This window comes from Moschus berezovskii, chromosome 8 (assembly GCF_049115385.1).
Source record: "Moschus berezovskii isolate FMDL1 chromosome 8, NW_MosBer_1.0, whole genome shotgun sequence".
Classification (NCBI taxonomy): Eukaryota; Metazoa; Chordata; class Mammalia; order Artiodactyla; family Moschidae; genus Moschus; species Moschus berezovskii.
In genome coordinates, this window is record NC_142467.1 from 94,562,245 (window position 1) to 94,589,114 (window position 26,870).

Here is a 26,870-nt window from a genome sequence, read left to right on the forward strand (position 1 = left end):
TTTTTCCAGTGGTCATGTATGGATGTGAGAGTTGGACTGTGAAGAAAGCTGATTGCCGAAGAATTGATGCTTTTGAACTGTGGTGCTGGAGAAGACTCTTGAGAGTCCCTTGGACTGCAAAGAGATCCAACCAGTCCATTCTAAAGGAGGTCAGTCCTGTTTGTTCATTGGAAGGACTGATGCTGAAGCTCCAATACTTTGGCCACCTCATGTGACGAGTTGACTCACTGGAAAACACTCTGATGCTGGGAGGGATTGAGGGCAGGAGGAGAAGGGGACGACAGAGAATGAGATGGCTGGATGGCATCACCGACTCGATGGAGGTAGGCTTGAGTGAACTCTGGGAGCTGGAGATGGACAGGCCTGGCGTGCTGTGATTTATGGGGTTGCAAAGAGTCAGACATCACTGAGCGACTGAACTGAACTGAATGCTGAATATTGTGTTTTTTTAATGTTGCCTCTATATATATAGAAGAAAAGTATCTCGTATGAATTTCTCCACAGCTAAAGTTTTTATTTATATTTCTTCACAGGTTAAATAGTTTCTGATAATTGACTACCTTTATATTCTGAATTGCTTTTTCATGCCTATTGCCCATTTTTCTGCTGGGTTGTTAGTCTTACTGACTTTAGATAGTACTTTCTCTCTATAAAATGTCACAATTGTTTTTTCCCAGTTTGTTATTTGATTTAACTACTTTGTGATGTTTTGGTCTTTAAAATTTTAATCTTTAATACACACAATGCAATCAGCCTATATGGTTTCTAGATTTTATGAAAGTTGCTCAGTTGTCTCCGACTCTTTGCAACTCCATACAGTCCATGATATTCTCTAGGCCAGAATACTGGAGTGGGTAGCCTTTCCCTTCTCCAGGGCATCGTCCCAACCCAGGGATCGGACCCAGGTCTCCCTCATTACAGGTGAGTCTTTACCCACTGAGCCACAAGGGAAACCCAAGAATACTGGAGTTGGTAGTCTATCCCTTCTCCAGTGGATCTTCCTGACCCAGGAATTGAACTGGGGTCTCCTGCATTGCAGGTGGATTCTTTACCAACTGAACTGTCGGGGAAGCCCCAAAATAGAGGGCAGCACACCTGAACAGGGACTTGAACCCTGGACTCTCAGATTAAAAGTCTAATACTCTACTTACTGAGCTATCCAGGCTCCTAGATTTTTTCTTGTATATTGAAAGACTGTCCTTTGCTTTAAAATTGCTTTTTAAAAAGTCTGCATTGTGGAGTAGTATTTATCGTTTTATTTTGAGTTCGTTTGGAATTTATTTTTGCATGTGATGTGAAGTAAGTAGGGATCAAAATATGGATTTTTTTAAAAAATATGTATCATCTATTTATTTGGCTGTACTGGTCTTAGTTGCAGCATGTAGGATCTAGTTATCTGACCAACAATTGAACCTGTATTGGGAGAGTGGCATGTTAGCCCCTGGACCACCAGAGAAGTTCCAGTATGGGATTTCTATTAAATTTCTTGTGCCCTTGCCCAATCAATCATACTACCTACCTGTCCCTCAGGAGAAAAAGAAAAAAAGATTACTTTGATCATAGATGATTAGTTTTGCCTGTTTTAAAACTTCATCTGCTGCTGCTGCTAAGTCACTTCAGTCGTGTCCGACTCTGTGTGACCCCATAGACGGAAGCCCACCAGGCTCCCCCGTCCCTGGGATTCTCCAGGCAGGAACACTGGAGTGGGTTGCCATTTCCTTCTCCAATGTGTGAAAGTGGAAAGTGAAAAGTGAAAGTGAAGTCGCTCAGTCGTGTCCGACCCTTAGCGACCCCACGGACTGCAGCCTACCAGGCTCCTCCATCCATGGGATTTTCTAGGCAAGAGTACTGGAGTGGCTTGCCATTGCCTTCTCCGAAACTTCATCTAGAACCATTCAATTTAAAGTTGGGCAGGTGCATGCCACTTGTGGGAATCTTAGTTCCCAGACCAGGGATTGAACCCAAGCCTTCCCTCAGTAGTGAGAACATGGATTTCTAACCACAGGACTGCCAGAGAATTTCCAGTACAAACTCTTTTGTGTCTGGTGTCTTAGCTTGAAGTAATTATATTTTGCAGTTAAGATTTTAGCTGAAAATAGACTTTCTTTTTTCCTGCCCTGTTTGAACAAATTCAAAATTGTTTGAAATCTGGTTGTTTTAATGAGAATCCTGGAAAGCATGAAAAGTGGAAGGGTTAGTTGATCAGTACAACCCCATGAACTGTGGCTGGCCAGGTTTCTCTGTCCGTGGGATTTCCCAGGCAAGAATACTGGAGTGGGTAGCCATTCTCTTCAGGGGATCTTCCCCACCCAGGGATCAAACCCCAGTCGTGCAGGCAGACTAAAAAGCTTATCTCAGGTAATTTCAGCATTCCTCCAAGGTAGTTTTACACCAGTACTTTGTTTAACTCTTTTAGACTCTTTTAAAATAATTAGCAGCAAAGTAATTTAACTAGAAGAGCAAAGTCAGCATGTTTGCTTTTTAAACTATTGCCTGAAGGACAGAAGAGAGAGATGGAGGGAGAAAGAAAAGGATAAAACACGTGTAATATATATATTTTTCCTTTTCTGCTGAATTATTTGAGAATAAGTTACAAATACGTATGCCCCTTTGCTCCTACACTCTATAGTATTTTCTAAAAACAAGAACATCGCGTAACTACGTGTGTAATTATCAAAATCAAGAAATTAATATCGATATAATACTGTTTTCTAGTCTTATTTAGACTTGGTCATTTGTTCCAGTAATGTTCTTCATAATTCAAAAGAGAAAAAAAAGTAGGGTCTTGCATTGTCTTCAGTTATCATGTCTTTTTGATCTCCTTTAACCTGCAGCACTTCCCAAGACTTTCTTTGTGTTTGTGACAGTACCATTTTTTTTTTTTTTAAAGTACAGACCACCTATTTTGAAACCTGTTTTTCAATTTGGGTTTTATTGGGGGGGTTTGCGGGGGGGGGGTTCCTCTCATGATTAGATTCAAATTATACACTTTTGTCAGAAATACCACCGGAAGTGTGATTTTTCTGTTTCCTTCCTAGGGGCACATCCTGACAGTTTGTGTAAGTGACTTAAGGTTGGGTTTCTCCACAGAAAAGTTTGTCATTGTGTCTGCGGGGAGGGTACCATATTCTGTGCAGGGCAGCCAAAATTTTTTTTAAAAGAAACTATAAAGAAAAGTAAGTTTAGCTACTTGAAAGCTTTAAAGTTTTAAGTCTTTCTTAATAAAACCATAAATAGATACAATTGGGAGAAAATACTGCAATACACTAATATCTAGAAAGCATGAAATATTCCTACAAATTAATAAAATAGACAATCCAGTAGAGAAAGGACAGAGATGATGAACAGGCAGGCCACAGATGAAAGGAAAATAAGGCCTATGTTTAAAAAAAATTTCCTTGAAGGAAAGCAAATAGAGACAATAATTTTTGCCTATTACACTAGTAAAAATTTACATAATTCTCAATATCCCACATTGACCAGGGGGTGAGGAAATGGGAAGTCATTGGAAATGGTTAATTAACAAAGCTGCTTTCGGGACAGAAGTGACTAAACTAAGGAACTCTATAGCATGAAATAAATGATGGGGCTGAATCAATGTATAGGGCAAGACTATTTTCTAAGGCCTTTATTGAGTAACAGAATGTATATACACATATGATTCCATACATAACAAGTTCATTTCCATTTGAATGGTATGTGTGTAAATCCGAAAGAAAATGGTTTCAAGGACCACCAAACTGCTATCAATGGCTACCTCTTAGAAGTGCAACAGAGAGAAGGGAGAATAACTTTGTCATGTATTTATGAGGGTAGATCTTTTATTAGTAAACTAAAATTTACCAAGAGGTGGTATGAATCTTTTAATGAGTTCAGTTCAATCGCTCAGTTGTGTCCTACTCTTTGCAACCCCATGGACTGCAGCACACCAGGCCTCCCTGTCCATCACCAACTCCCGGAGTTTACTCAAACTCATGTCCATTGAGTCGGTGATGCCATCCAACCATCTCATCCTCTGTTGTCCCCTTCTCCTCCTGCCTTCAGTCTTTCCCAGCATCAGGGTCTTTTCAAATGAGTCAGTTCTTCACATCAGGTGGCCAAAGTATTGGAGTTTCAGCTTCAGCATCAGTCCTTCCAATGAACATTCAGGACTGATTTCCTTTAGAATGGACTGCTTGGATCTCCTTGCAGTCCAAGGGGCTCTCAAGAGTCTTCTCCAACAACACAGTTCAAAAGCATCGATGCTTCAGTGCTCAGCTTTCTTTATAGTCCAACTCTCACATCCATACATGACTACTAGAAAAACCATAGTTTTGACTAGACAGACCTTTGTTGACAAAATAATGTCTCTGATTTTTAATATGCTGTCTAGGTTGGTCATCGCTCTTCTTCCAAGGAGCAAGCGTCTTTTTATTTCTTGGCTGCAGTCACCATCTGCAGTGATTTTGGAGCCCAAAAAAATAAAGTATGCCACTGTTTCTCCATCTATTTGCCATGAAGTGATGGGACTAGATGCCATTATCTTAGTTTTCTGAATGTTGAGCTTTAAGCCAATTTTTTTCACTCTCATCTTTCACTTTGATCAAGAGGCTTTTTAGTTCTTCTTCACTTGCTGCCACAGGGGTGGTGTCATCGGCATATCTGAGGCTATTGGTATTTCTCCCAGCAGTCTTGATTCCAGCTTGTGCTTCATCCAGCCTAGCATTCCTCATGATATACTCTGCATATAAGTTAAATAAGCAGGGTGACAATATTATAGCCTTGACATACTCCTTTTCCTATTTGGAACCAGTCTGTTGTTCCATGTCCAGTTCTAACTGTTGCTTCCTGACCTGCATATGGATTTCTCAAGAGGCAGGTCAGGTAGTCTGGTATTCCCCATCTCTTGAAGAATTTTCCACAGTTTATTGTGATCCACACAGTCAAAGGGTTTGGCATAGTCAATAAAGCAGAAATAGATGTTTTCCTGGAATTCTCCTATGTTTTCTATGATCCAGCAGATGTTGGCAATTTGATCTCTGGTTCGTCTGCCTTTTCTAAAACCAACTTGAACATCTGGAAGTTCACAGTTCAGGTATTGTTGAAACCTGGCTTGGAGAATTTTGAGCATTACTTTACTAACGTGTGAGATGAGTGCAATTGTGCGGTAGTTTGAGCATTCTTTGCCATTGCCTTTCTTAGGGATTGGAATGAAAACTTACCTCTTCCACTCCTATGGCCACTGCTTAGTTGTATGTATGAATGTATTTGTGTAATCAAACAAATTTTGAAAAATATTCACCTGCCCACATCCAGCCAGCCACACAGGGTACTGGAGGGTAATCCCAGCAGAAGACAAGGTTGTGACTGAGAGAAGGTTATGGAGACAAAAACCATGCAGTCCTTTGGTTTGGAGATTGCGAATGTGGGAGGCCTTTTTACTCTTTGGAGGAAGAATTTGAGGGGTGCCTTTTCTCTTAGTAGTACCAAAGACAGTTGCTTTAGTTTTTGCCACAGTGGTATTTCTCATTCACATTAATTTTGGATTCATTGAGACACATTGTTTTTCATCTTTGGAAAGTAGGGTATCTTCCCCCAAATAGTGACTGTTGGTAAGCATCCCGATGGGGGTGTGTTTTCCATATTGAAGACTGGCTGTTCTTAGGACTGCACATTCTCTTGACATTGCTTGTTGGGGCATTTCTTTCCTGGGAGACTTCTCCCCTGGAAGGGATTCAGGCTGCAGTGTACCTGTGTGTACTGCTTGTAGTGAGATCTGGATCTGCCTGATGGAAACCTGCTGCCTTTCTTGTGAAAGGGAGAAAGACAGTAGAAGGGTGGCAAGTTTCTGGTTCAGTTCAGTTCAGTCGCTCAGTCGTGTCCGACTCTCCGCGACCCCATGAATCACAGCACGCCAGGCCTCCCTGTCCATCACCAACTCCCGGAGTACACTCAAACTAATGTCCACAGAGTCGGTGATGCCATCCAGCCATCTCATTCTCTGTCGTCCCCTTCTCCTCCCGCCCCCAACCTTTCCCAGCATCAGAGTCTTTTCCAGTGAGTCAACTCGCCGCATGAGGTGGCCAAAGTATTGCAGTTTCAGCTTTAGCATCAGTCCCTCCAATGAACATCCAGGATTGATCTCCTTTAGAATGGACTGGTTGGATCTCCTTGCAGTATAAGGGTCTCTCAAGAGTCTTCTCCAACACCACAGTTCAAAAGCATCGATTCTTCGGCGATCAGCTTTCTTCACAGTCCAACTCTCACATCCATACATGACCACGGGAAAAACCATTGCCTTGACTAGACGGACCTTTGTTGGCAAAGTAATGTCTCTGCTTTTTAATATACTATCAAGGTTGGTCATAACTTTCCTTCCAAGGAGCAAGCGTCTTTTAATTTCATGGCTGCAATCAGCATCTGCAGTGATTTTGGAGCCCAAAAAAATAAAGTCTGACACTGTTTCCACTGTTTTTCCATCTATTTCCCATGAAGTGATGGGACCAGATGCCATGATCTTTGTTTTCTGAATGTTGAGCTTTTCATTATAGGGGACTGGAATGCAAAAGTAGGAAGTCAAGAAACACCTGGAGTAACAGGCAGATTTGGCCTTGGAGCATGGAATGAAGCAGGGCAGAGGCTAATAGAGTTTTGTCAAGAGAATGCACTGGTCATAGCAAACACCCTCTTCCAACAACACAAGAGAAGACTCTACACATGGACATCACCAGATGGTCAACACCGAAATCAGATTGATTATATTCTTTGCAACCAAAGATGGAGAAGCTGTATACAGTTAGCGAAAAGAAGACCAGGAGCTGACTGTGGCTCAGATCATGAACTCCTTATTGCAAAATTCAGACTTAAATTGAAGAAAGTAGGGAAAACCACTAGACCATTCAGATATGACCTCAATCAAATCCCTTATGATTATACAGTGGAAGTGAGAAATAGATTTAAGGGACTAGATCTGATTGATAGATTGCCTGATGAACTCTGGACGGAGGTTCGTGACATTGTACAGGAGACAGGGACCAAGACCATCCCCATGGAAAAGAAATGCAAAAGAGTGAAATGGCTGTCTGAGGAGGCCTTACAAATAGCTGTGAAAAGAAGAGAGGAGAAAAGCAAAGGAGAAAAGGAAAGCTATAAGCATCTGAATGCAGAGTTCCAAAGAATAGCAAGGAGAGATAAGAAAGACTTCCTCAGTGATCAATACAAAGAAATAGAGGAAAACAACAGAATAGGAAAAACAAGAGACCTCTTCAAGAAAATTAGAGATTCCAAGGGAACATATCATGCAAAGATGGGCTCGATAAAGGACAGAAATGGTATGGACCTAACAGAAGCAGAAGATATTAAGAAGAGGTGGCAGGAATACACAGAAGAACTGTACAAAAAAGATCTTCACGACCAAGATAGTCACAATAACGTGATCACTGACCTAGAGCCAGACATCTTGGAATGTGAAGTCAAGTGGGCCTTAGAAACATCACTACTAACAAAGCTAGTGGAGGTGATGGAATTCCAGTTGAGCTATTTCAAGTCTTGAAAGATGATGCTGTGAAAGTGCTGCACTCAATATGCCAGCAGATTTGGAAAACTCAGCAGTGGCCACAGGACTGGAAGAGGTCAGTCTTCATTCCAATCCCAAAGAAAGGCAATGCCAAAGAATGCTCAAACTACCGCACAATTGCACTCATCTCACATGCTAGTAAAGTCATGCTCAAAATTCTCCAAGCCAGACTTCAGCAGTATGTAAACCGTGAACTCCCAGATGTTCAAGCAGGTTTTAGAAAAGGCAGAGGAACCAGAGATCAAATTGCCAACATCCGCTGGATCATGGAGAAAGCAAGAGAGGTCCAGAAAAACATCTATTTCTGCTTCATTGACTATGCCAAAGCCTTTGACTGTGTCGATCACAATAAACTGTGGAACATTCTGAAAGAGATGGGAATCCCAGACCGCCTGACCTGCCTCTTGAGAAACCTGTATGCAGGTCAGGAAGCAACAGTTAGAACTGGACATGGAACAACAGACTGGTTCCAAATAGGAAAAGGTGTACGTCAAGGTTGTATATTGTCACCTTGCTTATTTAACTTATATGCAGAGTACATCATGAGGAACGCTGGGCTGGAAGAAGCACAAGCTGGAATCAAGATTGCTGGGAGAAATAGCAATAACCTCAGATACGCAGATGACACTACCCTTATGGCAGAAAGTGAAGAGGAACTCAAAAGCCTCTTGATGAAAGTTTCTGGTAGTCTACTTAGATTTTTCCTACTAACTCAGTGGAATTGGGCAAAAGCCAATGTGCATATTCTAGAATGGTATGAGTCTGTGGAAATGTTGCTGGTGTATCTTCCTAGCATATTGATAAAGACCGCCGGGTGGAATTCCAGATGTTTTTGAAAGTTTAAGGTACGTTTTGCCATAGGAATATTATACAGTGGTACTGAGATTCCCAGCCAGCCACCAAGACTATTTACACATAATGTATACTAGTATTAGTGTCACAATTCTCTGTGTTCCTAAATAAAATATTTCTGAAAACATGAGTGAAAAATAGAATATGGAAAAATCAAGTACGTATATTATAAGAAAATTCTCAAGTCTAAATTATGGTGTGAATGATTAGGGTTGAGCTTTTTCACTCCCTCTCTCTCCCCCGCCACATTTTACACATTCTATGTACGTTTATAAGATTAATCATTAAATATAGGTAGATTAATGTCTAGTTCTTTTATATTACTTGAAAAATACTTAGTGACCTTAAAAATTGATCTTCACTTTGGGGGAAAATGATGATATCTCCATATAATGCTATGAAAGAATATAGAAAGCTGTTCACAAGATACTAAGTGCAAAGATTATAAAATGGCAGTACCATTTTCAGAACCAGCGTATGTGTATGTATGTAGCACAGTATGGAAGGATATCCATGCCCCCACTGTATGACAGCTCCACGGCTCACTCTAGATGGTTAAATTCTGAAAGGCTTTTCCTTTCTGTTTGCTTTTCTGTGTTTTCCTTTTATGTGATTATCTCTGGGGAAACACATTTCACATTCCTTAACTAAAAAGCAGCACTTTGTGGTTTTGTTTTTTTCTTTGTTTTGATTTCTGTGTGTTTTTTGTTTGTTTTGGTTTTGTTTGTTTTTTGCCATGCAGCTTGTGGGATCTTAGTTCCCTGACTAGGTCTTGAACCTGAGCCATACACAGTGAAAGCACAGAATGCTAACCACTGGATTGCCGGGGAATTCCCTACAGCAGCACGTTTGTATGAGATACTCTTCTCCCCATAACCAAAGCCACTTAACAAGAAGGGCAGGCCTGGAAAAGGTCTGGTTGCCTCCACCTCATTAAGAATCCATTTCCAGCTCCTCAAACTTCCAGTTGATAAGAACAGAACCACTTCTAATAGCTCCAGTGCCAGCTCTAATATTTTGGCCACCTGATGCGCTGAGCCGACTCATTGGACATGACTGATTTGGGAAAGATTGAGGTCAAGAGGGAAAGAGGATGGCAGAGGATGAGATGGTTAGATAGCATCACTGACTCTCTGGATGTGAGTTTGAACACTGGCATGCTGTAGTCCATGGGGTGCTAAAGAATTGGACACGACTTAGCAACTGTACAACAACTTCTACTAGGGGGTAGATTGGCCCTGCCATTCCTGGATTACTGTGTTTCTAAATGAAGAAGTGCCACGGGTGTTTTAGGTTGTCATCTTTCTTCAGTGCTTAAGGCGTGTAAAAATGAAAGTTGTCACTTCTGGAAAATGCATATCTTTGATCTCACGCTATAAATTATTCCTCCAGGGCGCAAACCAGAAGAAGAGAGTGTGGAAGATAACGGGCTAGAGGAAAATTCTGGGGATGGACAGGTATGTGAACCTCGTCATTGCTCAGCTCCGTGCATGGACCAGTGACCATCGTCTGATGCTTGTATTTTTCTTTGTCACAGGAGGATGTTGAGACCAGTTTGGAGAACTTACAGGACGTTGACATGATGGATATCAGTGTGTTGGATGAAGCAGAGATTGATAACGGAAGTGTTGCAGACTGTGCGGAAGATGACGATGCTGAAAACCTCCAGGAGACCCTGTCTGACAGTAGAGAGCTTGTGGAGGGGGAGATGCAAGAGCTTCCAGAGCAGCTTCAAGAACATGCTGTAGGTACCGCTGCAGGGTCTCCAGGATGTACTCTAAATGTCATAATTCCTCAAACAGCATAACAGATGATAAGCTTTATATTTGGAATTATGTTCTTTTAATGCCATTTCAGTACATGTTTGACTCATCCATTCACATGTAAAAAATCAGATGAATTTGAAAAGCACACTTTGCTTCTTTGAAAAATGGTGTCTTGTGAGGAGTAATTGTATCTGCTCTCCATTTGAATTGTGCAGCATTAAGCATCTTGAGGACACTAGTCTAGCCTTCTTATTAGGATTGCTGTGTGGTGTGACAACTGTAATTCCTTGAAAATACCAAAGCAGCTTGAAAGTTAGTTTTTTGCTGTCATCCGATTGGTAGTCTCCTAGTCAATCTTTAATGCTAACTTTGACCTTGTTTTTAAATGCTTAGCTTTTTTGTGTGTTAGGAAGAAATCCAGGGTATGATGCAATTGTGGTGAATATTATTTATTGAAGTCTGTCTGCCAAAAAACATTAATCATTATTTCCTTTCATCCTTTTAACCACAGTTTGATATGTAGATGCTATTATGCCCATTTTCCAGTTGGGGAAATCAGCGAGTAAAAGGGTAAAAAAAAAAATCTCTAGCCTGCATAAAGCTCATATGAGAATAAGAATGAAGGCCAGGGTAATTCCAGAGTTCATATACAACTCATATACCACATTGTGTCAGTCCTGTTAATTTAGTGGATTATGTTATTTCCATGAGGATGAATATTTCTCAGGTAGACAGAAAGACAAAAATAGAAACCAGGAGACTTCTTTGTAGGAATTTCTAGGGGTCAGTCCTAGGCGGCCCTCATTTTCATAGCCTCCTCAGTTCTTTTATGGAGTGTCTCCTGAGTGCTATGGGAGGAACGAGACCATGTGCTCTGCCAGTCCATCCATCCACGTGTGAGATTCCTTGAAATGTGTTTGCGTTTCTTTTGGAACTGATCCTCAGTACCTTCACAGTAGCCGGTTGTCTTTGAATGGCTGTGGCGGGGGGAGGGGAGGGCAGGTGGTGGCACTGGTTATTTGGACACAGATAGGGTATGCAGTTGTTTATCTTTTGATGAGTCTCAGTCACTAGCTTCCTAAGAAGGAACACCAAAAACATGAGACTGTGAAACCCTTCCTTAGTTACTGCTTCTTTAAGGCTGTTTTATTCCCTGTGATTAGAAAATAGTATATTCAGTAACAAAAGCCTGAAAACTCCTAAATGTCTGTCAGTAAAGGTTAAATAACTATGGTTTAGTGGAACCAGTTATTTAAGCGGTAACAGCACTGACTAGAGGTTGGTCACTTAACTTGCTGTGTGACCTTGGGTAAATGCACTTAACCTCTCTGAGCCTCATTTGCAAAATAGGTTTGAGGAAGTCTAAGTAGATGAATGTTTATTGCTAACTTAAAGCAGAAGTCATCAAGTTGGCCAAAGAGTTATTGGAACACAGCCACACTTATATTTGTGACAATTGTCTATGGCTGACTTCTGAGAACAGTCGCAGAGTAGAGTAATGCTTACAAACCCTAAAATATTTACTGTCTGGCCCTTGACCTCGGTTTAGAGCAGTGCCTAGTGTATAGCAAACACAGTGGGGTTCTTGCTACTATTATTAAGACATTTATTATGACTTCCAAGTAATACAGTGACTACTCCTGTATATCATATCAGTGAACTAAGCTTCTTTGTGTGAACTAAAATGATAATCTCCAAGATGGATGCAAAAGTAAGGCAGGAACCAGAATAATGTGCTATTAATCAGGTAGACAGAAGAAGGGAAGATGGTCTTTGACACGAGTGTGTGCCCATGCTCTTAGGAGCATGCATAGAATGTCCTGAGATGATTATGTCAGGGGAAGGAAGGAGTGATGCAAGGTCGTAGTCATGTAAAGGTAATAATAGTACATACTCATTAATTATTTGAAAAATATCCTCCCCCCAAAAAATAAACTAACATTCTGGACTTGATAGCACACAATCTAACTTATTGGGTCACACAACAATGATTTTACGAACCCCCTTTCTGTGTTGAGGAATCCCTCGCCTCACTGGACAGAGCCCAGCTCTAAGAATAGAAACTCGGCAAACCAGTGATTCTTCCCCTGCCGGTGGGGCAATGATGGGTCACCTGGGCTTTGCAGTCCTGTGCTCCTGTCTCCACATTGAGTTTGAAAGCTGATGACGCTAGGAGGCAGGGGTCCCAGAAATGCCATTCCCATGCGGGCCATAGCCGCCCCAAGGGCAGCAGTCCCAGCCGTGGAGGCATCCAGGCCTTGGGAAGTCATGTTGGCCATGAAGTCCAAGAACACCTTCTGCAACGTGATTCTAGACATTGTTCCCCAACCTGGTGTTCCAGTCTACTGGGATAGTATGTGTACTACCCAGCTGTACTTTTTTGCTTGACTTAGACTATTGTTTTTCTTTGTTTGACTTGTGTCTTGAGAACCCCCACTGATACCATTTAAGTGGGTCTCCTAGACTGTCTGCAGGTGTATGTTTATGTACAACATTTCTCTCAGTTGAGGTGGAACCACAAGGTAATGCTCTTTTGATTCGTGCTCTGTGTTTAGTATGCCACCTTAAGTGACTTTTCACAGCTGTAACTTTTCATTGTATGGATGTACTGTTACATTACCTTATTATTGATGTCATGAGTTTTGTTCTCCATTTGTTTTACAGGTAGAGGACAAAGAAAGTATAAACAATCTAGACACTTTATCACCTGACTTTAGTGTATTACAGGTAAATTGTATGTCTCAATAATTTTAGAATCAAAGGTTAGACTACAGTTTTTGGAGACTACTGTTATCATACGGCAGTCCCAACTAAAAGTCAATGGAAGGTCTGTTTCCTTTTTTGGCCTCTGAAGAGGGGACTTTGCTTTCAACTTTCCCCGAATAGAATGTGTTAGTGAAAAGGGCTTGTCGTCTCGGCTCCCCCACCAGCACTGTGGATCCCTGCAGCTAAGACCCAGGCCATTTGGGAGACTCTTGTTAATATGATCGCTAGGAGGGCAGCCTGTGGGATCAGTCCTGGAGGGCCTCCTCTGCAGCAGAAATACTCTTAGGTGAGAAATGAGACTGCAAGGGGGGCACCCCCTCCCCAGGAGAGATGAATGGGGCTCAGATGAAGGTGCAGGAGGGTGAGGAAGGCCCAACACTGACATCACAGCTGGGAAAGGTGGATTCTCAGGGTTTCTGGTGCTCCATGTGGGAACTTCTTCTCAGAAAGTACACAGATTTCTCTTGATGACTATAGCATCTTGGCTGTTTGACTGCCACCTATGTAAATAAACGTTAAATGTTAGATGAGAACAAATGAGATGTTCACTGACTTTCAGGTGTAGTTTGCATAAATGTGGATCTTGAGTTTCCTTTTACTTTTTCTGTCAGCCTTTATAGGTATAAACTGTTGGAATAAACCTGAGTATCTGATTTTCAGGAGAAAGTTTTGTGAGGAAATGAAAATACAGTCTGCTTATTCCAGTCATTTTTTGTTTAAATAATGTCACCTGTGCTGATTAATTGGAAACTATCTTTCAGACAAGATCTTCATTCACTTCTGCCAGGCAGGGGCGGGGTGTGTTATTAGTGAGCCAGAAGCCAGCCCCAAGGAGGGTGCAAATATCAAGAAATCTTGGTAAAACCCGGTTGATGTCTCCTCAGCTGCAGAGACACAACCTGTTCCTGACTCAGGAAGGAAAGGAGGAGTGGGGCTTATCATTTTCTAGAGTGTCTCCTCAGTTCAGAGACTCCTGTGTATATTGTCAAGTCAGGACAGTACACATAGCCCCTCTCAGAGACAATGTATACATTTCCATCTAGGGAAAGGTAAGAGAATCATTCTGCCTAAAGTGGTTGCTTCTTTCAGTGTTCAGTTCAGTCCAGCGTGAAATGAAAAAAAAAATTTGATTACAAATCAAACTGTTATGAAAATGACCCATTTCCTAGGGCTCCCAAGAATGGCAGGTCAGTGCCCAATGGACTGTACAAACCATTCATGTGCATGTAACTTACATGCTAAGCACCTGTGCTGTCTCAGATGCATGAGGAGAAAGGTTGGTTGCCATCCTCCCTATGTAAACAGAACGATGGGTAGAGGCCTGACTGATACAGATTCAATTCTCACACTCATTGCTCAGATCTTGGCTCTGCTGTGTGTCCTTGAGCGAATTTGTCAACCACAGTGTGCCTGTCTGTTAATCTGGGAAAAGAAGGATGATACTAATAGAACCATCCTGCTAGGGCTGTGTGATGATTGGTTAATATATGTGTATGTAAGGTGGAATTTCTGCCTGGAACCTAGACAGTGCTTAGCAATGTGTGCTAGAGTTCTGGAATATTGTCACTTATGCAGAGGGAATGTAGGTTCCAGGAACCACATTCCACACTGAAAGAAAATCCATTCCTGTAGTTGGGCAGCCTCTCTGTGAGGAGGTGGTCCATGCACTAAGTGTAGAACTTGGCCTGCTTTGGAAAGAGGTGCAGATGAGCCTGTTTAGCAGGGAGGTGGAATAGGGGTAGTAAAACCAAACTCTTGTTGGTGAGGAGTGGCAATGGTGTGACTTCACAGGGGTTCCTGGGGGTTGTTGAGGAATTGGAGCTGGCCTGGAGGGTGGGTGGTTGGAAGAGATAAGGAGGCATGTATGATACTGTAGGGCTCTGATTGATCAAGTGGGCAGGGACAGAAAGACCACTGTGCAAAATAAGAACAAGGGTCAAGCCACCCATGCTTTCTTTCCCTCCATCTTTTGAGTTTTTGGAAACGAATACTATGTTAATTATGTGAAAAATGATTTCCTGATATGTGTTAGGCATTCTTTTAGAAACTCAATGTAGAAAAATGAAAGCACTGTTCTCCAGGCATATAAGACAGTTTAGAAGGACAGACAAGCATGTGATGGGTTCATCACCATTGAACATGATACTGTTGCCAGGCACTGGGAAATGCAGAAGCAGACGAGAGTAATGATGGACAGCAGCCCCCCTGAGAGCAACCTGGGACGTGGGGCATGGGGCTAAGTTGGATGAAGTGGGGTGGCAGCTCTCCTGCAGGCTCTTGCCTGGTAAAAGCAGGTTCTTCCACCTGTTGCATTTGTGAAACTCCTTGTCTGTGTTTTTAAAAATTCCCTTCTTAGTTACTAGACTTTAGAGTGTGAATAAATTCTTTATGTTTTTTGTTGCAGGAAATCGAAGAGCCATCCATGGAGTCAGGTACTGTTAAATGAAAAACTTAGCATCGGGGTTTGGAGTCATTTTAGTTTTCCACCTTCTCTAATTTGGAATCTTTAATTTTAAAAAGTTACCTTACTGTAGTATACATTGTTTTAAAGGTTTACGATCCAGAACATACCGGGATCATAGAGATTGGAAACCCAACCATATCACCAGATCTGTGAAAGTGGCTGATTTCTCATTTTGTAAAAAATATTGGTGAGATGAGACTACCTCATGCCTTTTTAAATTAACATAGCACTTAAACAGATATAAAGAGTTTGGATGCCTCTCACAAGCTAATAACTCTGTACCCCACAAAGCAGATCTTGTGATATTGGGCAGTGTGTTAATTTTGTGGTTTTTAATTCAGGCAGTGCAGGCAGCGGTAGGGAGATAAATTTTAAAGCATTGAGACATAACTGGATTCCAGAAGAAGAAAAAGTTTCATAAGAATTCCAAACAAATACTATTCACTTTCTGGACTACAAATATCTCAGAGCACCGATGGAAGAGATTCTGGTTTTCATGTCGGACTGTTCTGTTAAAAGAAATTCAAAGAAATTTGGAAATTGAGCTCTGTTCAGTGAATTGGTGATACATTGAGTTAAGCAACTTGGACTTTGGAAGCTAAATTTGGAAGAGTCATATATACATGCCGACAGAATGAAGACTGTCAAGAATCAGCCAGAAGGTGTTGGGGGTTAAATAAATCTCTGGGATGCTTTTCTCTTCCATGTAGCATAGAGGCTTACTCTAGCAGTCGGTCGGAGTGCAGGTAGTGTAACCAGTGTTAAGTTTGTGTACCCGCGGGTTTTCCAATCTCTGTGTAGCTAGCAGTTCTCTTCGTGTTAGTGTGGCCGCCGTGCCAGTTCCGCATTTGTGATTGCTTTATTTCCCTGGTAATTAAACCTTGTGCCATTCTATTCCTGTTAAATCCGTAGAAAATGAGAAAATACTCGACATTTTGGGGGAAACTTGTAAATCTGAGCCAGTAAAAGAAGAAGGTTCCGAGCTGGAGCAGCCATTTGCACAGGAAACAAGTAGCGTGGGGCCAGACAGAAAACTTGCGGAGGAAGAGGACCTTTTTGACAGCGCCCATCCGGAGGAGGGTGATTTAGATTTGGCCAACGAGTCAACAGCACACGCTCAGTCGAGCAAGGCAGACACCCTGTTAGCGGTAGTGAAAAGGGAGCCCGTGGAGCAGACAGGCGATGACGAGAGGACGGACTGTGAGCCTGTAGGGCTAGAGAAGCCAATTGAGCAGAGTAGTAAAGCCTCAGAGCACGCGGAAGCCTGTAGCGAGGAGGCCGCGGAAGCGCCCCTGGAAGCCTCAAGCCCGGACCCCGGGGATAGCAAAGAAGACGTGAAGAAGTTTGCTTTTGAAGCTTGTAATGAAGTCCCTCCGGCTCCTAAAGAGTCCTCAGCCAGTGAGGGCGCTGATCAGAAAATGAGGTTTGTTTTTTCTCGGTTTTAGACCAGACGCTATCTCCTTTTCATTGGTCGTTTAAATGACACACATGAGCTGTTTTTCTGCAATTGGCCAGCCAGACTGATGCAATTGTAGTTTACCTCTAAAGAATGTTTGATTTCTCTTTGTTTATTTTAAGCTGATTACATAATCTTTTTTCTTTTCTCAACCTATCATGGTTGGTTTCTTTAATTCTTCCTAATTATCTTTAGCCCAGAAGAATTAATTAACTCCTGTGGGTCTGAAATCTTATGGTTAGGTCAGATTTCCAACACTCGTTTGTAGGGGTATCAGTTTTTTTCAGAACTAAATTTCGGGTAGGTATGCAACCTCAGCACATATTTTACAATTTTGAGTTAGTTTCCTCTCTGCTGCTTCCTTCTGGAGTGACATTGTCTTTTGTCTCTAGTTCTGTCGAAGATGAGTCGGATACAAAAAAGCTTTCCAAAGAGGAGAAGGGTAAGTCAACAGGGTGGCATCCCGGAGCTATGGTTCTCGTTGGCTCTAGCCGTCACATATCCATTTATACCTCACAGGCCTGTGAGCCTGTCTCGAAGCCTTTCTCCACTCTGGCCACCTGCTTCCTCACTCTGCGGTTTCTGGGTTGCAGGGCGGAATTGTCATTCCAGTTTGATTTGGACACTTGATTTTGCCAGAGTCCTTTGAGCTCCTCCATCCTGACTTTCCCTCTGATTTGTGAACTTCTTGGACACAGTGACACATGCAGATGGAGAAAATGCTTTGAGTTTTCAGATACTGGGATTTGGTGGGTCCCTGGTATGGCAGATTTATCAACACCAGAGCCCTTTATTAATTTGCTGATTGAGAAGTAGTTTTGCTGGCTGCTCCAGACTCATCTTTAATCGGCGTTCAAAGACGGCCAGAAACTGGGGGGGGAGGATGTATCTCAGGCTCCACAGTGACAGCTCCTATCTTAAGTTCCAAAGTCACCTCACTGGGTTGGGTGATGCCATCTGGTAGCTGATGGCTACCCCAGCCACGGGCCCAATGGGCCCTGACCAGTCATAGTAAGGGACATTGCCATCGGTTCTGTCCACCCCATGGGCAGCTCCAGAAATCATGCCAGGACAGCAGGCCGGCCTCCAGCCTTCTCTGTACTGCTGGCCTCTAGAGCAAGTAGGGAGAGTGACTGGTTTGGAATGACTCTAAGATATTTAAGACTCACGATTTTGTCTGTATCTTGTTTTTCACCGGAAGTTTCTTTTAAAATAGGTCGTAGCAGTTGTGGAAGGAATTTCTGGGTTAGTGGACTTTCTTCTACCACCAGGGCTGCAGATTTGAAGAATCTTTTCAGCAAATACGGGAAGGTAAGACAAGGGGAGGAGACTTGTGAGCTCATGCAGTATGGCCTGTATGTGGCAGATCATTGTCCCTGGCAGTGAGAACTTGGAACACCTTGCGGTTCTTTGAACTCGCAGGTGTATAGGCCTGTGGTGGGTCCGCCCCCACTGAAAGAGATGTGAGGCCTGTGGAGTTCCCACATGCACTTTGTATTACTCGTGCTTCCCTGGCCCCCAAGCTACCAGGTCGTTTGATAGCTTCCTGAGTCTGTTTCTCTGGCTTCCAGCCTTAAACCCAGGGAGGGAAGACTGTGGCATGGGGACTTCTGGGCAAAGGTACAGTCTGCATTCTTCTGAGATGGTGGTGATTACAGAACACTGTGAAATTATAGAGAAATTTTATGAACAAGGCCTGTGGACCCGACCCCTATGGGCAGCCTTAGGCCCCAGCCCTGCCACACCAGGACAATTTGCTGGTCCCCTGGGAGCCTCACTTCTATACGTAGGGCTCACAGAGTTGCAGGAGCCCTGTCTTTGCTCCCTGTTTTCACCCCATCCTGGCTACCTCTGCCTGTCTACTCTGCCACACCTGCTTGTCTCCCTCTCTCCCTTGGCATGAAAAGGGTGGGCATGATGCCCAGGTGGGCAGCCCCCCTCAACACACACACAAACACACACACACACACAGTACTGCCTTTCCTTCTTCCTTTTTCCACCTCCTCCTTCCTCCCAGTGCTTATTGGGCTCTTCTCCAGATAAGCTGCCACACCCTAACCTCAATCAGTTTTTGACAAGTCAGACTTAGCACAGGCCTTGGGCCTTCATTCCCAGGATTAAAAAATGATAATGGAGAAAACCAACATCCTTTACCTGGCTGTTGATATTGAGGAACTAACAAGGAAAACTTGGTCTTAACTTAAAAGTAAACTTAAACTTGCTTCTCATAGAAACTCATGAAACCCTGGCCTCTGTAACTCGGTAGGGCCCTTCTCTCGATTCTGCAGTGCCCATCAGAGCAGACATCTGCTCTCTGCAGGGAAGTTTCCGTCTGGAACCTGCAGTGTCTTGGGTACACTGCAGGCTTACTGCAGCTTGAATAGGGGACTAGGCCCCTTGGAAGCCTTCCTTTACGGCTAAGACTCCATGTGGCAAAATGAAGACGAATACCAGCCACTGCTCCTGGCGTCAGTAGGACATCTGAGCTGTGGACCTTCTGCCGTAAAAGGGTGTCCCCAGCATCAGCTTGCTGCTGTGGTTGGGCCAGTTAACTAGCATCTAGCGTGTACATCTAGCATCTAGGATGTATCTGGAGCACCTTAAAAATCTTCTTAAATTTTGTGAGTAGGGTGGGCTCTGCGTTCCAGAGTACTCTTTGTAAACCCGTCCTATGTCCCTCTCCTTCTGTAGGTGTGTCTTCCTACTTCACTGTCCACCTGACTGACTGCATATTCAGAAACATTCCTTTCACGGTTTACATTACTAACGGCATTCTGACAGGACACTGCCTTCCGCTTCCCTCCTCTCTCCACCTTGCTGTCATCCTGGTCCCCTAGAGAAACAGCCAGCATGGAGTAGGAGCAGCCGGGCCGCAGCATCACCCTCCCCAGCCTTTACGTGTCACTTGTTGTCCACCTGTTCCCAGTGTCTCTGAGGGGTGGGGTGAACTAGCATGAACCACAGTTGGGCTCTGTGTGGGTCTTCGTGTCTGAACTGAACTTGTGTGTTTTCCTTCAAGGTGGTGGGCGCCAAAGTTGTGACCAATGCCCGGAGTCCTGGAGCTCGCTGCTATGGCTTCGTTACCATGTCCACGGCAGAAGAGGCTACAAAGTGCATCAACCACCTGCACAAAACAGAGCTTCATGGAAAGATGATCTCAGTGGAAAAAGTAAGGGGCCATTTTCCTCCTGGGATCTGACCACGTTACAAAATCAGTTAATACTCCCAACTGATTCTTTTTCACCTGATTCTCTTTTTACAGGTGATAAATGAACCTGCTAGGAAGAAAACTTCTGAGAGAAGAGAAGGGGAGAGGAAAAAAGAGAAGTCTAGCAATACTGACAGGTATGTCTTCTTGATGGTATTGTGGCCAAGATGACCTTTCTCTTCATGTCTCGTTCCTCACTTTTCCACGGGTGGGAAAGGCTGTGAGGCTTTCACCCCCTTGCCTTCTGTGCACTTGTTGGAGGATTTTCCTGCCAGTCCTCAGAGGTATCTCGAGTTCCTCTGCTAGGCTGCACGTTCTCCATCCTGTGGATGCCTCCGAGGCAGCCCCATCCTCACTCGGTGCTCATTGCAGGAGTCTTCGCTGGGTTGTTCCGTCAGTGTTTCATCTCACACATATCTGTATCTGCATGCCATTTATAGATCTGCCAACCTCAAGAGGGAAGAGAAGGCTGACAGAAAAGATGACGCTAAAAAGGGTGAAGACGGGAGTGGAGAGAAGAGTGAAGACCAGGATGATCAGAAACCTGGCTCCTCAGAGCGCTCTCGAGCCACAAAGTCAGGTAGCTGAGCAGTGGGTGTGAGAAATTGCACCCTGGCTTCTGTTCCTGGCTGGTATGGTTAATGGGCAACACAAACTACCTTTGTTTTCCTTGAAGTTGAGTGCTTTTCTCTCAGTAGGAGGTGTCCCTTCTTACCTGACTCCTTTTTTCCTATAGGAAGCCGAGGTGCTGAGCGGACTGTGGTGATGGATAAATCTAAAGGTGTACCTGTTATCAGTGTCAAAACGTTGGGATCCAAAGAGCGAGTGAGTATTCTTTTCCTGCCTGGGTTATTTATTTCCTTTGACAGTTCTCTGTGTGTTTTAGGGGATTCTTGAGCTTAATTTGAGAAAAGCTTGTCAGTCTTCTGAAAATGGAGGGGTTTTTTGAACTTTAAAATTGAGAAAGTTTAAAGGCTTTCCTTCATAATTTTGGTAAGAATTACTGTCCTTTAAAAAAAAAAAAGAAAAACCTATTTTAAAATTCATTTATGGATGTGATTGGCTTTATTTGCCTGCATCTGGGCACAGCAGTCCATGTTCATTGCCGGCCTCAGGTTTCAGCAGCTCTCCATTGTGCATTCGTAACCCACACTTGCCAGAGCTGGCCTTCCGGCTGCCTCTGCGCCCAATCTCCATCTTACTCATTCCGTGCATTGTCTCCGTGCAGATGCTCCAGAGAGCCACAGAATCCAGAGTGCCCACCTTAGGTTCTTACCATTTCACTCTGCCCGCTGTTTTAGGGTCACGGGCAGCTCTGGATGTTCATAATTCAACCCTTGACAGCCTTACAACTATGATGGATGTGGGCCCAGGTCCCCAAGACTACCCACATTTCCAGAGCCAGTCCGGGTCCCACTGGGCTCAGCACGTAGTTGTAGTTACGCCTGAGGTTGGCTCCAGTGATGCAGGGAGGTCACACAGCCAGGCAGGTGGGGAAAACCCCAGACAGAGTCTGGAGGAAACTCCTGGCTCCCTGTGGTCTCCTTCCCGAGATGGCTCTTCAGGCAAGGACAGTGCAGCAGCACAAGGGTCATGCTTCTGCCCCTCCTGACTCCCAGAAGGAAAGCAGTTGTTCAGCATAAACCATCGTTTGCATGGTCAGGGCACAGTGAGCCACCTTTCCCAGTTAACTCTTGACTAGGGTAATCTGAACGCCAGGGTTCCCACCACTAGCCTCAGGCCTGCCATGTTAACCTGTGCTGGCCAGATGATTTAAGCTCATGAATGTTATGGACCAATTACAAGCTGAGAGTTCTGTTATGGAATTTCTTTATTGCACTGTGTTTCTACCACTGTTTTACTGTGTCAGAGTGTTTTCCCCTTTGTTGTTATTCTTTAGTTTCTAAGTCATGTCTGACTGTTTGGGACACCATGGGTTGTAACCCACCAGGCTCCTCTGTCCATGGGATTCCCCAGGCAAGCTTACTGGAGTGGGTTGCTGTTTCCTTTCCAGGGGATCTTCCCGACCCAGGGATGGAATCTGCATCTACTGCACTGGCAGGCAGTTTACCACTGAGACGCCTGGGAAGCTGGATTTCCACCCAGGTCTCCTGCATTTCAGGCAGATTCTTTACAATAAATGATGTAAAATGACAAAATGGAAATGTACATTCAAGGGCTAAGAAGGACTTCAAAAATGAATGCGCTTGGCAATCCTCAGACATGACAGTAGTGGCCTCAATTGGGCATCACTGCGTGTTTAATATTAAAGAATGTGTTTTGAATGGAAAAGACAAAGTGAAAGGAAGTTTGTTTTTAATTTATGGATTGTTTCTGAGAAAATCCTGTTTTGCGTGTTGACTACTGAAAGTACTTGTTGGGTCCCACTTTAGAATTAAATGGTAATGAGTCTGTGACTCTGGATTTTAGTGAGCCAAGGTGAGGTTCTCTGGAGAGAACACAGTGTTAACCTGATTGTTTCACTCTTCAGCTTCATTTCTGATTTTGTATGCTTGGGCCAGGACACATTTGATTTCTTCCTACCTTAACTGTTCAATGCTTCTTGGTAAACCAGGTGTCCAAGAGTCAGGATCGAAAATCGGGCAGCATAGAAAAGCAGTCTGTTGGTTCCTTTGATAAAGTCAAAGAATCGAAGAAGTCTAGAGAATCAGAGTCATGCAGGTGAGTCAGGATCTAGGAATGATGGCTGATTTGGGTGTTGCCCTAGACTGGTTATAACTGTATCCTGGGAGGATTTTTTTCACGTCCCAGAGGGCTGAATGTTACTTTAAACCTTTACTACTTGGCTTTATCTTCACAGAAGTCCTGTGCACGGGCTTTCTTCCTGTGACTTTTTTTTCAAACTATCTTCTCAGGTAGATATTCTCAAGATTCTGGGAGTTAGCAATGACAAGGAGATGGAATGCCTCCCTGGAGCTAGTTAACACAACATACCAAATTTATTGCAAAACCCGTAGGGAAAAACAGTGGCACAGACCCAGTCAGAACTGAGAGGTTCCACCCTTCAATAAGCCCAATACAAGATCCTCATTATTTTAAAAAACTAAACAAATCATATCAATTATATTGAACAACAGTTAATGTTTTCTGTCAAAAAAAAATTAAAACCATTAGTAAAAGTTTTAGAAGAAGAAGAGTGAGAAAGGGGGCATGATACAGAATTTTCTTCTGAACAGGCAAAGGCAACAAGCAAAGAAAAAGAGCTGTTTTGGTAAAGAAACTGGCAAATAGTTCACTAGAAGTGATGTAATTGGCAAATAGATCACTGTGCATATGGGGACTTAACATGATAAAAGTGACATTTCCCATAGTGAGACTAGGACAGTCTCTCCCCAGAATGGCTTCAGGTCATGCGGCTGGCTCACATCACTGACACAGTGTCAACATAAACTGCTGGCTGCACACAAAATTAAAAATTAAAGCTATCCACGATGCAAAAGTAAGTGAATTTATGAACTTGAGCTTTTGAAAGGACTGACAATTTATAATGGTGAAGTAGACTAAATTTAAATTTCAGTTCAGTGTTCTGAGAGACTAAAGAGAAGGTCCAGAGATGTGTGACAGATGGGAGTAAACATGATTTGAAATAAATAAGCAAAAATTAATCTGATAGCAAGAATGACAGAAGGGGCTTTTCAGCCTTACCAGGGAGCTCCTATTTGCCCATGAGAGGCGTGTTCAGGGGCACGTCAGCCTGGAGAGTGGTCCTGAGGTGTTCCAGACCCAGTAACACCACAGCCCCCCACCTGAACCTGTGTGGAAGATAATGGGGGCGGGGCAGCCATGTCCCTGAGGCTGGGAACAGCCAGAAGGCTGACATCTGCAAGTGGTCATGTGGACCCCCACCTCCCCCTCAACGGGCTCCTTCCCAAAAGCATAGTGCACCTGAACAGATGGTGATGTATGGGGTTCAGGCCACGGTACCTGAAGCAAGGCAGCCACATAATAAAGCAAGGAAAGATTAGACACTCCTGCTGGTACAATTTGTCTGTAAACACAAAGAGGATGAACAAATCACCTGGCAGCTGTGCACAGAGTCAGGAGGAAACTGTGATGGGCACCATCAGTGTCACTGCAAATGGACTGTCAAGTGCCCCTCGCCTGAAGGGGTTCCTGCACAGCCTGCCTCCACCAGCGGCTGGCCCTTGCTTGTTGCTAAGTGTACCTGGAGGTCTAGGCTCCCCGCGTCCCGAACCCACTCGGGGGCGCTGCCCGCACTGCTGCAGCTCATGGGCCCTTGCAGCCTCTACTCTTCGCCTGCAGGGTGCGAGAGCTCAGTGATCGAGAGCAGTGCGCACAGGCAGAGCTGGAGCGACAGGAGCACGAGGAGCTGCTGTTCGCCCGTGAGAGGCTGGCCTTTCAGAGACGCCTCCTGGAGAGGGAGCGCATGGAGCGGGGGCGGCTGGAGCGCAAGCGCATGCGCGTGGAGCTCCTGCGGCGGCGCCAGCAAGAGCTACACTGTGAGCAGGAGCGAAGGCCGTATGAGGACGGGCGGTAAGCCACACCGCGCCTCGCTGCCGCCTCTGAGGTGTCCCGTGGCATTTAGAACTGTGCCTTGCTCCCCAGAGCCTTGTTATTACGGGCTTTTTAGTTAAAAAGAAGCAAGAGTATTTGCTACAGCTCAACTTGATACTCTGCACTTTATTTGGAAACCTGAGATGGTTTGAGGTTGATAGAGAAATAGTGAAGGTTGTGCTTATTAAAGCACTAGGTTTGAGTCCCAGTACAGGCTGTCCCCCCAGGAAGTTCAGACCCCCACAGTAGCATAACACAGGGTGCTGGTCAGGTGATCAGGGACCAAAATGTACCTCCTGAACACCTTCCATGCTTTGAAATCATTGCAGTGATTTGTGTTGGTTCATTCTATTAATGAGATTAATTTTAATTCCCCATACATACTGTTGTGACATACAAATACTAAAACACTGACCACCAGTGAAAGGCCTGTTTCAGACCTTGCTGTGAGGAGTTTGGGGCAATAATCCTAGGGTTGATCCTATGAGAACTTTTCCACATGTATGGTGACTTGGGGGAGACTGCATGGTGTGTGTTTGTTCGTTTTAATCTGTCCCTGTGTAATATAACATTGAGACTTTGTAAAGGGTCTTTAAGATGTCTTAGGATTTTTGTCCTTTTTACAAAATATTGATGGGCGAGTTTGTTAAGATCATAGAATGTTTTTGAACAGGTACATCCCAAGTGCTACTAGTCCTCTGCACTGGGTGTTTCCTGGGTCAAGTCTGCATGGGGCAACTGTCCTAGTAGACTGGCCGACCCTTGTGGCCATGAGTGGTTCCCAGAAGGGATCGGATACCCACTTCTCTGATCCCTTTCTGTAAGGAGACTTGAACTTCTCTGTGGGGGACTTGGGCATGTTGGGTAAGAGAATAGAGCCCTTCAGTCACCTCCCATATCACCCTTCCAGACACTCGCAGCTCAAGTGGCAGAGAATGGCCTCTATGGATATAGTTAGATCTCCTTCTGTGAAGTGATGGGGTAGTTGGACAGTTGAGGGTTTCCTTTGCCAGCTTCCACAGAGGTCGTCCATTAGGAGGGGGAAATGTACGTCCTCCTTTCTTGCTTCCCCTCTAGGCGAGATGATGTTTATTGGCCAGAAGCTAAGCGGGCAGCCCTGGATGAGCACTACCATTCTGACTTCGACCACCAGGACCACTTCCACAACTTTGATCACAGGGACCAGAGCTGCTACCCTGATCACTCGGTTGACAGGTCAGCCACTGACCCTACCCACCTGATGCATGTCTTCTTTGTCCTGGTTCATTCTCTCTCTGTTTTTTAACGTGAACCATTTTCAAAGTCTTTATTGAATTTTTACAATATTTCAGTTCAGTTGCTCAGTCGTGTCCGACTCTTTGTGCCTTTTGTTTTTTTTGGTCTTGAGGCATGTGGGTGTTAGCTCCCCAACCGAGGAACCCCAACCCCCTTCATTAGAAGGTTAAGCCTTGGCTACCCGACTGAGCGACTGAACTGAACTGAACCCGACTACAGGGACATTCCAGTCCTGACTCATTCTTTTTTTGGTCCAAGCTCAATCTTAACGATGAAAAACTCCGGCGGCCCTTCTGGGTTCTCGGCTTCTAGGTTGCAAGCCCACTGGAACCAGCAGTTTGTTTGTGAATTACCTGGGTTCACCTCGGGAAATGTCTTCCATTTAGGGATCTGACTCCCTGTCTTTCTCCTTATGCTTCCATTTGAATTCCCTTTTTCAGGAGAGAAGGTTCAAAGTCAATCATGGAAGAAAGAGAAGAACAGGTAAGTTAGGAGCTGTGATTGTACCTAGTACAGTCAATTCTTCAATTCTGTGTATGCCTCCTGGAAACTGAGGCGCAGGGAGGGGACGGCATCTGTCGAAGGTCATACGGCCCTGGGAGCAGTCCTAGGGCCACCCTACGACTACGATGGGCTTTCAGCGTTCTGAGACCCCCGGCTGGAGAGGAGGCGCCAGGCACAGCGAGGGGCGGTGTCAGTCCTGGGTCTCACAGCCCGGCCCCGAGGTCCCTGACAGTTCGGGCCGCGGAAGTTCCTCAGCCTCTGGCGCCACCCCGGGGCCCCGGGCCGCCTCACCTTCTACAGCCGTTCTATCAGGACACTCGTTGGCGCCCGTGTCCAGGTTCCACTTCTGCAGCTCCGCCCGCAGGTCGCTAAGCCGTCGCGTCCCGATTTCCGAGACGAAAGCGGCCATTCCAAAGTCGGCGGCCCCTGTCAGAGTACCATCCTGGGTGTTTTGTCTCCACCAACTACTCCCCACCGCCGGCAGCTGT

The 26,870-nt window shown here is 44.4% G+C and overlaps 1 protein-coding gene, 1 long non-coding RNA gene and 1 other non-coding gene across 7 annotated transcripts in view; 1 reads left to right on the forward strand and 2 right to left on the reverse strand.

The window, feature by feature from the left end:
- SAFB (scaffold attachment factor B) overlaps window positions 1–26,870 on the forward strand; it is a 62,377-nt gene that overhangs the window by 5,829 nt on the left and 29,678 nt on the right. For 3 of the 5 annotated variants that reach the window (XM_088838909.1, XM_088838911.1, XM_088838910.1), the window contains exons 3-17: window positions 9,800–9,864; window positions 9,945–10,151; window positions 12,838–12,900; window positions 15,344–15,371; window positions 16,316–16,826; window positions 17,252–17,301; window positions 18,076–18,170; window positions 19,879–20,028; window positions 20,122–20,204; window positions 20,508–20,647; window positions 20,804–20,892; window positions 22,643–22,749; window positions 24,352–24,582; window positions 25,681–25,818; window positions 26,319–26,361. In XM_088838909.1, coding sequence (XP_088695035.1) covers window positions 9,800–9,864; window positions 9,945–10,151; window positions 12,838–12,900; window positions 15,344–15,371; window positions 16,316–16,826; window positions 17,252–17,301; window positions 18,076–18,170; window positions 19,879–20,028; window positions 20,122–20,204; window positions 20,508–20,647; window positions 20,804–20,892; window positions 22,643–22,749; window positions 24,352–24,582; window positions 25,681–25,818; window positions 26,319–26,361 — 2,000 coding nt within the window. The remainder of the gene's footprint in view (window positions 1–9,799; window positions 9,865–9,944; window positions 10,152–12,837; window positions 12,901–15,343; window positions 15,372–16,315; window positions 16,827–17,251; window positions 17,302–18,075; window positions 18,171–19,878; window positions 20,029–20,121; window positions 20,205–20,507; window positions 20,648–20,803; window positions 20,893–22,642; window positions 22,750–24,351; window positions 24,583–25,680; window positions 25,819–26,318; window positions 26,362–26,870) is intronic. The other 2 variants (XM_055430259.2, XM_088838912.1) reach the window with 2 other exon arrangements.
- TRNAK-UUU (transfer RNA lysine (anticodon UUU)) lies at window positions 1,093–1,165 on the reverse strand. The gene has a single exon. It is a non-coding gene; the product is annotated as a tRNA-Lys (tRNA).
- On the reverse strand, window positions 10,149–26,808 carry LOC148777133 (uncharacterized). Its single transcript, XR_016038074.1, has 4 exons — window positions 26,674–26,808; window positions 26,232–26,309; window positions 22,612–22,727; window positions 10,149–13,439 (listed from the first exon to the last, which is right to left on the reverse strand). It is a non-coding gene; the product is annotated as an uncharacterized LOC148777133 (long non-coding RNA).